Source organism: Salmo trutta, chromosome 21, assembly GCF_901001165.1.
Source record: "Salmo trutta chromosome 21, fSalTru1.1, whole genome shotgun sequence".
NCBI lineage: Eukaryota > Metazoa > Chordata > Actinopteri > Salmoniformes > Salmonidae > Salmo > Salmo trutta.
The window spans coordinates 41196299-41210143 of NC_042977.1; the positions used below are offsets into that span (position 1 = coordinate 41196299).

Here is a 13845-nt window from a genome sequence, read left to right on the forward strand (position 1 = left end):
AGGTGAGAGAAGTGACATCACTGCCCCCTAGTGGGGAATGTAAATCATTTAACTTGGGTGAACAAATGGGGAAATACACTGTAGAAAGCGTGAGAATCACAGCAATGCTGATGCAGAAGCACAGTGGCTAGGAAAAAGTCCCTCGAAAAAGGGAGGAACCTAGGAAGAAACATGGGGCTCTACTCAATCTGCATCGCTGAAGAGTTAAATATTTTGTGATAGTTTCCGATTGAGCGGACATATGCAGCGTTTACCATGAATACAGACTCCACTAACGCGGGAACATTGCCTTTAAATTTCAGTCACTCTGTAACAATGAACTTCCCTAAGACATTTCAGGCAAAGGCTGGATCTACTGAAATGACTGTACATATACACACACGATATGGATCGAATGGAGCCCTTAGAGAGGAACAAGGCTCCGAGGAGTATGGTTTTGGATAGCAGCCAGGTGTAGTGGTGCGTTTAGGGAACCGGCAGAGCTCCCAGTAAGGCAGTCTTAGACGGAGAGCCTACTCTCTGGGACCGGCGGAGCTCCCAGTAAGGCAGTCTTAGACGGAGAGCCTACTCTCTGGGACCGGCGGAGCTCCCAGTAAGGCAGTCTTAGACGGAGAGCCTACTCTCTGGGACCGGCGGAGCTCCCAGTAAGGCAGTCTTAGACGGAGAGCCTACACTCTGGGACTGGGCCGACGCCCCTCCAGCAGACAGTGAGGACTTTGAGGACACCTGCAACTCCACAGGTAAACCTACAACACAGTATAACTATAGTCTGTCATAAACCTACAATACAGTAGAACTACAGTCTGTCATAAACCTACAATACAGTAGAACTACAGTCTGTCATAAACCTACAATACAGTAGAACTACAGTCTGTCATAAACCTACAATACAGTAGAACTACAGCCTGTCATAAACCTACAATACAGTATAACTACAGCCTGTCATAAACCTACAATACAGTATAACTACAGCCTGTCATAAACCTACAATACAGTAGAACTACAGTCTGTCATGAACCTACAATACAGTAGAACTACAGCCTGTCATAAACCTACAATACAGTAGAACTACAGCCTGTCATAAACCTACAATACAGTAGAACTACAGCCTGTCATGAACCTACAATACAGTAGAACTACATTCTGTCATAAACCTAGACTTTTAACAAGTAGACATTACAGACATTTAAAATACCTGACAGGTAACACATTTACTTACAATAATTAAGTCCAGTTTTTGTAATAGCCATTTTGTTTTGTTGTATCGTACCTGTCTGGGAAACTCCTGCCTCCCCCTGCAGACAGAATTCTTGTGACAGCAGTAAGTGCCATTACATTGGCTAAATGTCAAATCGAACCCTTCAACCACTTGGATCACCCCATCACTCCATATGCACATTCATAATGTTATTGTTCATCTACACCCTTCGGGAAAAAAAGGGTTCTTTGGCTGTCCCTATAGGACAACCCTTTTTGGTTCCAGGTAGACCCCTTTTGTAGCACCCGCTGTGGAAAGGGATCTACATGGAACCGAAAAGGGTTCTACCTGGAACAAAAACAGGTTCTTCAAAGGGTTCAGCTACAGGTACAGCCAAATACCTGTTTAAGGTTCTAGATAGCACCTTGTCTTCTTCTTTATTTTATTTGAGTTACAGCTCAAATAAATCTGAGCTGAATTACCTATTAACTAGGTAGCATGTCTAACTTGCATTAAAGTGTAGAATCAAAGGACTGACTGAATTACATTCAATTCTCATTTCTTTACACAGATACACATTTTATTTTCATTATGAACAGAATAAATCTCCAATCTCTGTAACACAAACACTCATGCAAATCAAAACATACAGTTGAAGTCAGAAGTTTACATACAGTACACCTTAGCCAAATACATTTAAACTCAGTTTTTCACAATTCCTGACATTTAATCCTAGTAAAAATTCCCTGTCTTAGGTCAGTTAGGATCACCACTTTATTTTAAGAATGTGAAATGTCAGAATAATAGTAGAGAGAATGATTTATTTCAGCTTTTATTTCTTTCATCACATTCCCAGTGGGTCAGAAGTTTACATACACTCAATTAGTATTTGGTAGCATTGCCTTTAAAATTTTTAACTTGGGTCAAACGTTTTCGGTAGCCTTCCACAAGCTTCCCACAATAAGTTGGGTGAATTTTGGCCCATTCCTCCTGACACAGCTTTGTGATGGCCACTCCAATACCTTCACTTTCTTGTCCTTAAGCCATCTTGCCACAACTTTGGAAGTAGGCTTGGGGTCATTGTCCATTTGGAAGACCCATTTTAAACCAAGCTTTAATTTCCTGGCTGATGTCTTGAGATGTTGCTTCAATATATCCACATAATTTCCCTCATGATGCCATCTAATTTGTGAAGTGCACCAGTTCCTCCTGCAGAAAAGCACCCCCACAACATGATGCTGCCACCCCCGTGCTTCACGGTTGGGATGGTGTTCTTCGGCTTGCAATCCTCCCCCTTTTTCCACCAAACATAACGATGGTCATTATGGCCAAACAGTTCTATTTTTGTTTCATCAGACCAGAGGACATTTCTCCAAAAAAGTATGATCTTTGTACCCATGTGCAGTTGAAAACTGTAGTCTGGCTTTTTTATGGCGGTTTTGGAGCAGTGGCTTCTTCCTTGATGAGCGGCCTTTCAGGTTATGTCGATATAGGACTCTTTTTACTGTGGATATAGATACTTTTGTACCTGTTTCTTCCAGCATCTTCACAAGGTCCTTTGCTGTTGTTCTGGGATTGATTTGCACTTTTTGCACCAAAGTATGTTCATCTCTAGGAGACAGAACGCGTCTCCTTCCTGAGCAGTATGACGGCTGCGTGGGCCCATGGTGTTTATACTTGCGTACTATTGTTTGTACAGATCTGTCTGTAAACAACTGTTGGAAAAATTACCTGTGTCATGCACAAAGTAGATGTCCTAACCGAGTTTGTTATCACAAAATTTGTGGAGTGGTTGAAAAACGAGTTTTAATGACTCCAACCCAAGTGTAAACTTCCGACTCCAACTGTATATCAGCAAACAAATATGAGCATTAAACTACGCTAAACATAATCTATGACAGCACATTAAGAGTTCATACTTAAAAGGTACAGTTCGGTATTCATATTAAAAGGGACAGTTCACCAAAATACCAACATTAGCTCACTGAACTCTCTCTATTCTTAACTAAAATAACTTCAGTGCGTGTTTTGACAAGGGGTAGGCTTAATCTATGTGCGGGAAACTGGCCTTCTATTTAGTCTACTGCACACCACACTGAAAACCAAACTATTAGAACATTTAGATTTTTTACCAAACCAACAGATAACCATGATTGTCAACAGCCTAGATTTGCATGGTCATATTGTTATATGAAATGCCATTTATTATGTATTAGCCTATAGTAAGCCTTGTGGTAGCTAGGCTACGTCATTCCTATTGTGCCCAATGGGTGGTACCAAAAGCTTATTGCAGAGGACGGTTCAATTTAAAGCTTCATAAAAAAAAAACATAGAAACCATCTTTAATATAATATGCCATTTAGCAGATGCTTTCATCCAAAAGAACTGAGTCATGCATACATATTTTTTTTTATACATGAGTGGCCCATGGAATCGAACCCACTATCCTGGCATTGCAAGCGCCATGCTCTACCAACTGAGCTACAGCGGACAAGGATCTTTACATCAACAAATAGTCCAGTAACAGAAGTTCAGACCAGCTGATTGCCAGGATGAGGAACTACTGTACTAACACTTTGACTATTCTCTACTATCACCAAGACCAGTGATAATACCTAACAGGACAAATCATGGGCTAAAGGCAGTTTCTCCATAAAAAATACATACTGGAAGTAAGAGACCCTTACTTAAGATGTCTTATCGACAACACAGCAAAGCATTTCTCCTCACAACGAGACTCCCACACTAGACTCCCACCTAAATTAGATTTAATTCTTTAACCTGAGAATCCTAATTGTTTTCAGGACCTCCTCCCACCAAACGATCCTGCATGTGCCTTCCACATGCAGTCTCACGCTGTACCTTCTCCCACCTGTACATTACGCTATACATTAGCACAGAGCTACAGCGAGATGGGCAAGACAGTGTGAAGGGTGAGAACCAGCCTGGGGTGAGAGCAGGGTGGAGATGGTCGACCAGACCCCCACGACGGGAGGGTCTCCTTGGGGAAAAGCTCACTTGCTCTTGGTCTTCTCCTCTACCCCGGGGGCGAACCACAGGGAGAGCAGCATGATGAGATGACAGACATGGAGGGCTGCTGAACTGTGTGTAGTAGAAGGGTAGGTGTTCCACGACAGCTCCACCAGGCCGAGGATCAAAACCCTGTCCACAGAAACACCACGTTAGTCATAATGGAAGAACACACGGAGTGACAATAACAGGTATTTTTGACCCATCTAGGCTCAAATTGGTTCCTAAATCTGCTCGCAACATTGTAGCCAAAGGTATGTCCCGTCCCCTCTTACCTGAGTAGGTGAGCCAGCTTCTTGACTCCTCCGCTCCAGAGAAGGAAAGGTAAGGTGTGGAAGTACCAGACGTAGAACTGGTAGTGCAGCGAGCGGCTGAAGCACATGCCGATGAAGTTAGACGTGAAGAGGATCAGCACCATCTGTGATCGGCTGTTAAGGTCTAATATAATTGGCTTTTGGAACACTTTAACCCACTAATAACCCTCTTTAGTGATCTACTAGACCCTGGTACTTTATGGCCATAGAGACAGACCTAATAAGATAAGAGTGAGAGATATAGAAAACACCACAATGGTAACAGTGTTTCTACTCATGGCTCCAGAGACACAGACTGAAGAAAGGATATGATCTGAGGTGACTTTCTGGGCAGGGATTACTCGCTTGCCTGGCTCCTTCAGCAGTTCCATGATGCTCTCTCCAGGCCTGAGGGGAAAATGAGTTGGTTTAATTAAATCAGAAAGCATGTCCGGTAACAACAAAAAGCAGAGATAGCCAGACTCAAGCATTGGTGTGCTTGTCAGTTAGGCTGTGTGGTTCATTTTAGGCTACACTATTGGCCAAGAGTTTCATCCTGACCATGAAAATATCTAATCCTAGTGATAACCCCAGTAGCCACATCTCTCACCTCTTCCAGCGGCGCAGGGCAAACAGCAGCAGGGCTAGCAGGTGGGCAGCCAGAAGCACCAGGTGGAAGTAGCAACTCAGGAACAGCCACTCAGGCAGGAAGCGCCAGTTCACTGTCCACTTGAACATAAACTGACGACCCAAGTCAAAGGCCCGGGTCATATAGCCAATGGGATTCTCCATCAGGAAGGGTAGGCCCAACAACATCTGTGATAGGGAGAGAAGTGAGGGAGAGAAGTGAGGGGAGGTGGAGTAAAGATGGACAATAAACAGAATGGAAATAGAGTAGGAAAAACCTGATTGTCCACATAATGTGGAGATGGGATGGAACTCTGGAGACAAGAAACATGTCACGACGTGGCCCTTTCGGGTGTATACCGTGAGCCCAGACATTACATCACGTGTCATGGAACGCCCCCTTTTCTACTCTACTATAAAAGCCACTTCCAACAAAATTTACATTAGATCAGAAAACATGGCTACATGTTGAAATGGTTGGCAACTCTGCCAAAGAGACCCACGGTAAGCCGGACGCCTCGAATGGTTAAGAAATCTACAAACTATAGTCAAGAGAACGCCGGGACAAGGTCCCCACGTTGGAATGGCTATCACTCTAGAGACCAAAACATGCCTAGGTGACACTGGTGTGTGAAGTGATTTAAACCACAACTCTACCAGAGGACAAGATCAGAAAACATGGAGCTGTCGTTACAAACTAAAGACCAATTATTCAGGCTGCAGCTGTTTAAATACTTTAGTCTGGTAAACGCATCCGATCTACGAACATTTCCAAATGGTACTCTGAAATACCCAATATAGCAACCTACAACTCCGACAGACTTTGATCTCTGGTGGACAAACCAGAGGCTTTCTGACGACTATCCAGCAGACGGACCAGCAATCGCAGAGAGGGACAGCAAAGGCATACACTCGTAAATATGTCAATTTCAATTTATTTTCGAATAAGCGGCTGTTCATGTTAAAAGTATTAGCATTTCATGAGTGTAGTTATCCACTGTATTACAGTGAATCCTCTGCATTTCCCACTCTTGAACTGTCCCCACCCCTTTCCTTTGTCTACCAAGCCATCATATCAGCTTAGCCCACTAGGGACTTTTCTATCATGTCAGTAACCAATGTATGACCTTATATGTGTTTATGTAATTCAGTGAGTAAGTTACTTAGTAAATACATAATTAAGCCAATTTGTATATCGCTGACTCATGATCTATGTTAGGGTTCGTGCAGATATCCAAGGGTTTGTGACATTCAGGAATGAGACTGATGAGGTAATAATACATTAATAAGTGACTAATCAATAAGGTATGAAAATATCTGAAGAGTTATATATTTGGGAAATTGACACTCTATAAACAACATCCCATTGTGCCCCAACTTCCTAGTTAATTACTATTCCATGATTCGTTGAATTACGGAATAATTACACATAAAGAATTGATTTGATAATATACAGTCTTCACATTTAAAGATAGCGTTGACTATGACAAGCATCTGTGTCTAAAATCGAAATGTAACAGTTAAAGCAGATGAAGGAGATCCTAACCTGGATGGCAGCACAGAGAGAGAGCTTGGGTATGGCCCTCATCAGGCCAAACTCAGACAGCAGGAGGAAGAGGAGGCCCGGGGCAAACAGGAGCACGTTCATCTTCACAGACACTGCTAAACTGTCCACAACAAAGAGAGAGGAAGTTGTCATTCACCATGTGACGGGATACCGTAGCCATAGATGTTGAGTTCGGCAACTCAGTTCTGCCAATCTAAATTAGAGTGCTATTGTCATGAAAGGTGTCCCATTGCCTGCATTTACACAGGCAGCCCAATTATGATCGTCTGCCCTATTGTTGGCAAAAGAGCTGATCTGACTGGTCAAAAGACCAATTAGTGAAAGAAAGAGCAGAATTGGGTTGCCTGTATAAAACGCAGCCATATTTGCCCACACTGAACTGAACCAAGGTAAACTGAATTGATCGAGGTGAAACTAAGCTGAGATAGGCTCCAGTTGTGCAGGACCAGGGTTGATACTTGCCTGTAGAGGCCACAGCCCAGAGTCCAGCGGCCGTCCAGGAACAGATTGACAGCCCCGAACAACATCATCATGGCTACAGGGTCGTTGAAAAGACGCAGGACGAAGATGGAGTGGATCCGGTAGGAGGCACAGCACACAAAGAAGAATACGTAGGGAGGAACCTGGGCCCAGATTCACAAAACACTTCTAACGCAAAAACTTAAGCTTCTTAAGAATTTTTTTTTTTTTAAGTTCATAAGATAGTTTGTAAGTGCAATTTTTCAACAATATAATAACAATATAATATAACAATATAAGATTGAATGATTATCCAAGAAAATATCTAGAATGTTTTGTGAATGAGGGCACTGGAGAGGAGGGCAGACAAACAGACCGGCAGGCATCTAAAGACAAGTGAATAGCCTTTTACAGTGCAGGATATTCTTATGCAGAGATTGTCATAGGAAACGGAATATTCCAGTTCAAAGTGTTTTTAAGTAACATAATTAAGTTGGGACTTGATACTCTGATATTGAGAGAGCAAATTGTAGATAAAGACTGTTCTCTGGGTAACTATTTAGACCTAGCTGACCTTCTTGGTGCGGTGGTAGATCCTGAAGACGAGCAGCAGGGTGAGCAGGTAGAAAACAGCAAACAGGTACTGGGCCAGGCGAATATTCACCCCGTGGTTGGTGATGTAATACAGCGCTGTGAAGGTGTACACAAATCCTGCTGGGTATCTGGAATGGTAGTTTCAGAAGTCAGTTTCAAGACTGATTTTGTTCACGTCAAGATAAGTCACACTGCAGGCACACACAAACATAATTGTAATGATTTGTCATGGGGTCCAGTGATGAAGGCCAATCCTGGTACTGGAACCTGGTTCCTTAACTTATAAACTGCCACCACGAATAGGTTAGTGGAACTTACACCAGAGGGCCTGTGCCTCCTTTGAGCTGGGTGTAGTCGTAGGTGCCGTTGATGACTCCCTCTACCTCATCCATATACGCCTTCCAGTCGATCTCTGTGTCTGCAGGAGAAGACATTCACCAATAAGTGACAGGTGGCATATGCAATAACTTGGAAATATGCATTCAACAAACGGGGTTGTGGAAGGTACCTAAAGAATCAGGTGACAGAACAAAATCAGCAGCAACTAACGCTACTGCTAAGAAAAAAATTATAAACAAGAAGAGGGAAACTGCAGGAACTGTGTCAAAAGTACAGTAGACTAGATTAACAAGCTACCATTGTTGCTTTCAATTTCCGGGTTGTTCATCTTACACATTCTTGTGCTGGCAACAGAAATTGGCACAACTTTTGAAAACATATTTCATTCATACTAGGCAACATCATCACAAGGAAGGGAACGTGATCACGCTGTGGTTGTAAATTCACTTTAACAAGTAGCACTACAGAGGCTAGCTGGCAAACACTAGCTGTTAGCTAGCGAGCTACGTTCATTGTAATGCAGGGCCAAGCTAACTGGCTAAACTGCTAGCATGCTACTAGTACTTACATGCTACTTTTTGGATGACCCATATGTTTATTCCGATCTCCAGGAACCACAGAACAGAGGCGACCAGTATTGTGTACTCTGCCTTGAATACGATCAAATGTTTCTCCTGCCATAGTGTACGAAGTGGCGCCCAGACTCTAGACCGTGGACCAGGGGACGACTTTTTCCTCACACCTCCTGCCATTTCGGCGCAGCTAGCTACGTGCAGAAGCCGAAACTTTGTCCGCAACACGTGTGTCACCACAACTCGACCAAAGACAGTACCAAATCTTTTTTTTTAATAACTGACAATATGTGACGGGACTTATAAGTACCCCGTCACATGATTCAGGAAAGCGTCACCCGAAGATGCATGGTGGCTTCAAGGAAGTGGAACATGTCATATGACCTAAACAAAAATAGCCTTTCTTCCGGGGATGATAACTTGAGCGGTTTCAAAGGTAAAAAAATGGCAATACTGATTGATTAAGTTACATTTGACGTATTGACCGTTGCAGAAGAGTGTACAAATACTATTGTCATGTTATGGTCTGACTTTTGCTGACATAGACCACATTTATGACTAATCAAATAAGATATTTTAAAGGTCAATGGCAGGTTTTCCAGCTAACTAAACATTTGCTAACCAACTGTGTAATGTTTATTTCTTGCCACTCAGTGAGCCAGTCATGAACTTTAATTTGTACTTGTATTATTTATAAATAGCTAGCTATCTTAGATAACATAATGTCAATGTTCAACGAGATATTTCATTAATGTAGATCTGTGTCGGCTAACGTTACATCAGAGAAATGGCTTTACTGGTTCATATGTATTTAAACTACCGGTTGCTCTAAGTAACGTTAGCTGGCTTGGCCCAAAATAACATGTTCAACTCTATAATTGTATTAGCTAATCACCTAAGTCAGCAATTGGTATTTGAACTCAAGCACTGTCATCATATTACATAAAACATCTAGAAAGAGAGATAGGTACCTCTTTTGTATAACTTTTTTTTTAACTGCTAAAAAATGGCCAAAATGACCGATTTTGTAAATCGTCAATGAAATAAAACAATTTTCAACTTTGTTGTGCTTGTGGGTGAAGGCAGTGAATATGTAAATAGTCATGATTTATCTGACTGAATCAGGGTAATACTAGAATTGTTTGAGATCAAGTTTCTTAGACTGTAAAGTTAGGTTATATAACCCAATCATATGTGAATAACCCAACATTTTGTGACTCTTTGTATTCTGAGTAGCCTAATTCAGTTTACTGTCAAAGTGCTGAACAGAGAGAGCAACCAGCCACTTTGATGTCATACATGAAATTATAGACATTTTCAAGCATTTCACTGAAAATCTCAAAGAGAATCCGGCAGCTGTGGATTTAATTGCAGCTTGTCAGAGTGATGCGTGGGCATCTTGCATTCATGCTAAAGAACCTCCTTCATATTACATCACATGTTTGGCAGTCTGTTTCTGTACTGTAGCCCTATTACAAGGGAGGTGAGAAGAGCCAGTGTGGAGAGTGTGTTGGGGGGATGGAGGAGTTTCCAGTGAGGACGGTGGAGGGGCTGTGTCTAGGCACCAGCTTGGCCATATCAGGCCTCTTCTTCTACATCTACAGGAAAAAGAGGAAATCGGTGGACAAGCTCAATGTTAGTAGCCTGCCCTGACCTGTATCTATTCCTTTAGACATAGGCCTAGATTCAATCCGTATCGCTGAAGATCCACGCAATAGCACAATCTAAATTTTAAAGTCAATGTTTCAGCATTCGCAGAGACTGCATTCACGGTAGCCTGCACGCTGCATATGTCGGCTCAGAAGGAAAATTACCTTTACATTTCAATTGCCCTATAACAAGGATCTTCTACAATACGGATTGAATAACATTCTAAACAGAGTACAAAACCATGATTTATTTAGGAGACATGAGAATTTTCATAGGAATGACAGGCTTTTCTTTTTGCTTGTTGTTTCAGGAGGCACCCCACATTAATTTGGATGGGAAACTGGCAGACCTTTTGAATGTGACACCGGGAAAGTGTCTGCAGTATGTTGTCATCGAAGGTAAAGTTATTTGTGTGAATGGGTAACATTTCTGAATGTATCACTATGATCATATTATTATGATATTGAGTGGACCCTATTCTCTCTCACCTACTTAGTGTAATTAATGGCTCTATCCATTGTGTGTGTGTGTGTGTGTGTGTGTGTGTGTGTGTGTGTGTGTGTGTGTGTGTAGGGGCAGTGCAGCCTGTGGGGGAGCCTCTAAGGAGTCAGTACCAGGAAGGCAGCGTAGGGGTAGTGCAGAAACTCATGCTGAGGGAACACAAGCTGGTGTGGAACAGCCTGGCCCACACCTGGTAGAAACACTCTTGACTGACACTCCAAATATCATGTGAAAGACTAGTTTAATCTGTATCATCATTTTGTTATCAACTGTAGTATGACTAGGAGCGTCTGACATTTAGTCTCAGGTTATAATTAGTGATGTATATCTGCTATCATATCACCACACAAAACACCTTACCCACTGTGCCCCCCCCCCTTTCCTGTGTAGGATGGACAGTGAGCGGGTGCTGCACCAGAGGGTGAATACTGTGCCCTTCAGCCTGGTGGGGTCGGACCAGGCCAACGTGAGGGTGCTGTGTCCCCTGGAGGCCTCAGAGCTGAAGATGGAGATCCTCCATGAGAAGTTCCACCAGGCCACCTACGGTTTCACCGACATCGTCGGACAGTACCTCAGTGGAGAGAAGCCCAAAGGCCAGCTGGAGACTGAGGAAATGCTCAAGGTAAAATTTAGTATGGTTTGATCATTTTACCACTGATAAATTACCTCTTACATCTTCAATCCTAAAATTCCACAATAACATCCCAAAACGTTCCATTGTGTTTAGGATGAGGTCACCACTATTGCCCCTGAATAGTGCTCCAAAAAGCATGAATAATCCTGACTAGTTTGTGTCTGTCTGTATTTCCAGGTTGGCGCTACTCTGACAGGTGTAGGCGAGCTCATCCTGGACACGGACCGGGTGCTGAAGCTCCGCCCGCCCACCGACGGCTCAGAGTACTTCCTAAGCACAGCAGACTTTGAGACCCTGCGGCTGGAGCAGGAAGACCAGGCGGTGGTCTGGCGGGTCCTGGCCTCTGTGTTCGCCCTGGCCGGGGCAGCCGTCGTTCTCTGGGTGGGCTGCCGCTACTACCGCAGCCTGAGGGTCTGCTGGGAACAGGAACGTCTGAAGAGGGAGTTTGAGAGACTGGGCGCCCGGGGGTCTGGGGCTACACAAGAGCGGTCTAGGGAGCAGGAGACGCCCCTGGAGAATGACTGTGTGATCTGCCTGACCCAGCCGCGTAGCTGTGTGCTACTGGACTGTGGGCACGTGTGCTGCTGCTACAGCTGCTACCAGGCCCTGCCTCAGCCCATCTGCCCCATATGCCGGCAGGCCATCAACAGGGTGGTGCCCCTCTACCAGGCATGAAGCCCAGAAAGGGAGTACAAATCAAAATCAAATTGTATTGGTCACATACATATGTTTAGCAGATGTTATTGCGGGTGTAGCGAAATGCTTGTGTTCGTAGCTCCAACAGTGCAGTAATATCTAATTCAGAACAATACACACAAATCTAAAAGTAAAGAATGGAATAAAGGAATATATAAATATTAGGATAAGCAACGTCGGAGTTGCATAGACTAAATACAGTAGAATAGAATACAGTTGAAGTCGGAAGTTTACATACACCTTAGCCAAATACATTTAAACTCAGCTTTTCACAATTCCTGACATTTAATCCTAGTAAAAATTCCCTGTCTTAGGTCAGTTAGGATCACCACTTTCTTTTAAGAATGTGAAGAATTATTTATTTCAGCCTTTATTTCTTTCATCACATTCCCAGTGGGCCAGAAGTTTACATACACTCAATTAGTATTTGGTAGCATTGCCTTTAAATTGTTTAACTTCGGTCAAACATTTCGGGGAGCCTTTCACAAGCTTCCCACAATAAGTTGGGTGAATTGTGGCCCATTCCTCCTGACAGAGCTGGTGTAACTGAGTCAGGTTTCTAGGTGTCCTTGCTCAAACACGCTTTTTCAGTTCTGCCCACAAATTTTCTATAGGATTGAGGTCAGGGCTTTATGATGGCCACTCCAATACCTTGACTTTGTTGTTCTTAAGCCATTTTGCCACAACTTTGGAAGTATGCTAGGGGTCATTGTCCATTTGGAAGACCCATTTGCGACCAAGCTTTAACTTCCTGACTGATGTCTTGAGATGTTGCTTCAATATATCCACATCATTTTCCTACCTCATGATGCCATCTATTTTGTGAAGTGCACCAGTCCCTCCTGCAGCAAAGCATCCCCATAACATGATGCTGCAACCCCGTGCTTCACGGTTGGGATGGTGTTCTTCAGCTTGCAAGCCTCTCCAATTTTTCCACCAAACATAACGATGGTCATTATGGCCAAACAGTTCTATTTTTGTTTCATCAGACCAGAGGACATTTTTCCAAAAAGTACAATCTTTGTCTCCATGTGCAGTTGCAAACCGTAGTCTGACTTTTTTATGGCTGTTTTGGAGCAGTGGCTTCTTCCTTCCTGAGCGGCCTTTCAGGTTATTTCGATATAGGACTCGTTTTACTGTGGATATAGATACTTTTGTACCTGTTTCTTCCAGCATCTTCACAAGGTCCTTTGCTGTTGTTCTGGGATTGATTTGCTCTTTTCGCACCAAAGTACGTTCATCTCTAGGAGACAGAATGCGTCTCCTTCCTGAGCGGTATGACGACTGCGTGGTCCCATGGTGTTTATACTTGCATACTATTGTTTGTACAAATAAACGTGGTACCTTCAGGGAATTTGGATATTGCTCCCAAGGTTGAACCAGACTTGTGGATGTCTACAATTTTTTTTCTGAGGTCTTGGCTGGATTCTTTTGATTTTTCCATGATGTCAAGCAAAGAAGCACTGAGTTTGAAGGTAGGCTTTGAAATACATCCACATGTACACCTCCAATTGACTCAAATTATGTCAATTAGCCTATCAGATGCTTCTAAAGCCATGACATCATTTTATGGAATTTTCCAAGCTGTTTAAAGGCACAGTCAACTTAGTGTATGTAAACTTCTGACCCACTGGAATTGTGATCCAGTGAAATAATCTGTCTGTAAACAATTGTTTGAAAAATTA

At 43.0% G+C, this 13845-nt stretch overlaps 2 protein-coding genes across 3 annotated transcripts; one reads left to right on the forward strand and one right to left on the reverse strand.

Annotated features, from left to right (window-relative positions):
- Positions 1 to 3363: 3363 nt before the first annotated feature.
- LOC115157451 (dol-P-Man:Man(5)GlcNAc(2)-PP-Dol alpha-1,3-mannosyltransferase-like) lies at positions 3364 to 9030 on the reverse strand. Its single transcript, XM_029705712.1, has 9 exons — positions 8676 to 9030; positions 8087 to 8186; positions 7749 to 7896; positions 7178 to 7338; positions 6695 to 6815; positions 5132 to 5337; positions 4853 to 4929; positions 4504 to 4648; positions 3364 to 4360 (listed from the first exon to the last, which is right to left on the reverse strand). The coding sequence occupies exons 1-9, from the start codon at positions 8857 to 8859 to the stop codon at positions 4213 to 4215; spliced, it is 1290 nt and encodes a 429-aa protein (XP_029561572.1). The 5' UTR covers positions 8860 to 9030; the 3' UTR covers positions 3364 to 4212.
- A 14-nt stretch (positions 9031 to 9044) lies between these two features.
- LOC115157452 (mitochondrial ubiquitin ligase activator of nfkb 1-A) lies at positions 9045 to 12368 on the forward strand. 2 transcript variants are annotated; one of them, XM_029705713.1, is made up of 6 exons: positions 9045 to 9115; positions 10129 to 10314; positions 10640 to 10727; positions 10903 to 11023; positions 11221 to 11452; positions 11642 to 12368. In XM_029705713.1, exons 2-6 carry the CDS (start codon positions 10198 to 10200, stop codon positions 12137 to 12139), a joined length of 1056 nt encoding a protein of 351 aa, XP_029561573.1. In that variant the 5' UTR covers positions 9045 to 9115; positions 10129 to 10197; the 3' UTR covers positions 12140 to 12368. The 2 variants fall into 2 exon arrangements, with proteins under 2 accessions (XP_029561573.1, XP_029561574.1); XM_029705714.1 differs by having other exon boundaries at positions 9051 to 9115; positions 10147 to 10314.
- Positions 12369 to 13845: the final 1477 nt, after the last annotated feature.

What these genes read in the sequence shown, in the direction of transcription:
- LOC115157452 (XM_029705713.1), top strand. Translation starts at nt 10,198, where the DNA reads ATGGAGGAGTTTCCAGTGAGGACGGTGGAGGGGCTGTGTCTAGGCACC. An exon ending in AATCGGTGGACAAGCTCAAT is followed by an intron (nt 10,315 to 10,639) that starts GTTAGTAGCCTG and finishes TTGTTGTTTCAG; the next exon opens with GAGGCACCCCACATTAATTT. An exon ending in AACAGCCTGGCCCACACCTG is followed by an intron (nt 11,024 to 11,220) that starts GTAGAAACACTC and finishes TTTCCTGTGTAG; the next exon opens with GATGGACAGTGAGCGGGTGC.
- LOC115157451 (XM_029705712.1), bottom strand. Translation starts at nt 8,859, where the DNA reads ATGGCAGGAGGTGTGAGGAAAAAGTCGTCCCCTGGTCCACGGTCTAGA. An exon ending in GGTCATCCAAAAAGTAGCAT is followed by an intron (nt 8,187 to 8,675) that starts GTAAGTACTAGT and finishes CTTCTCCTGCAG; the next exon opens with ACACAGAGATCGACTGGAAG. An exon ending in CTGGGCTGTGGCCTCTACAG is followed by an intron (nt 6,816 to 7,177) that starts GCAAGTATCAAC and finishes TGTTGTGGACAG; the next exon opens with TTTAGCAGTGTCTGTGAAGA.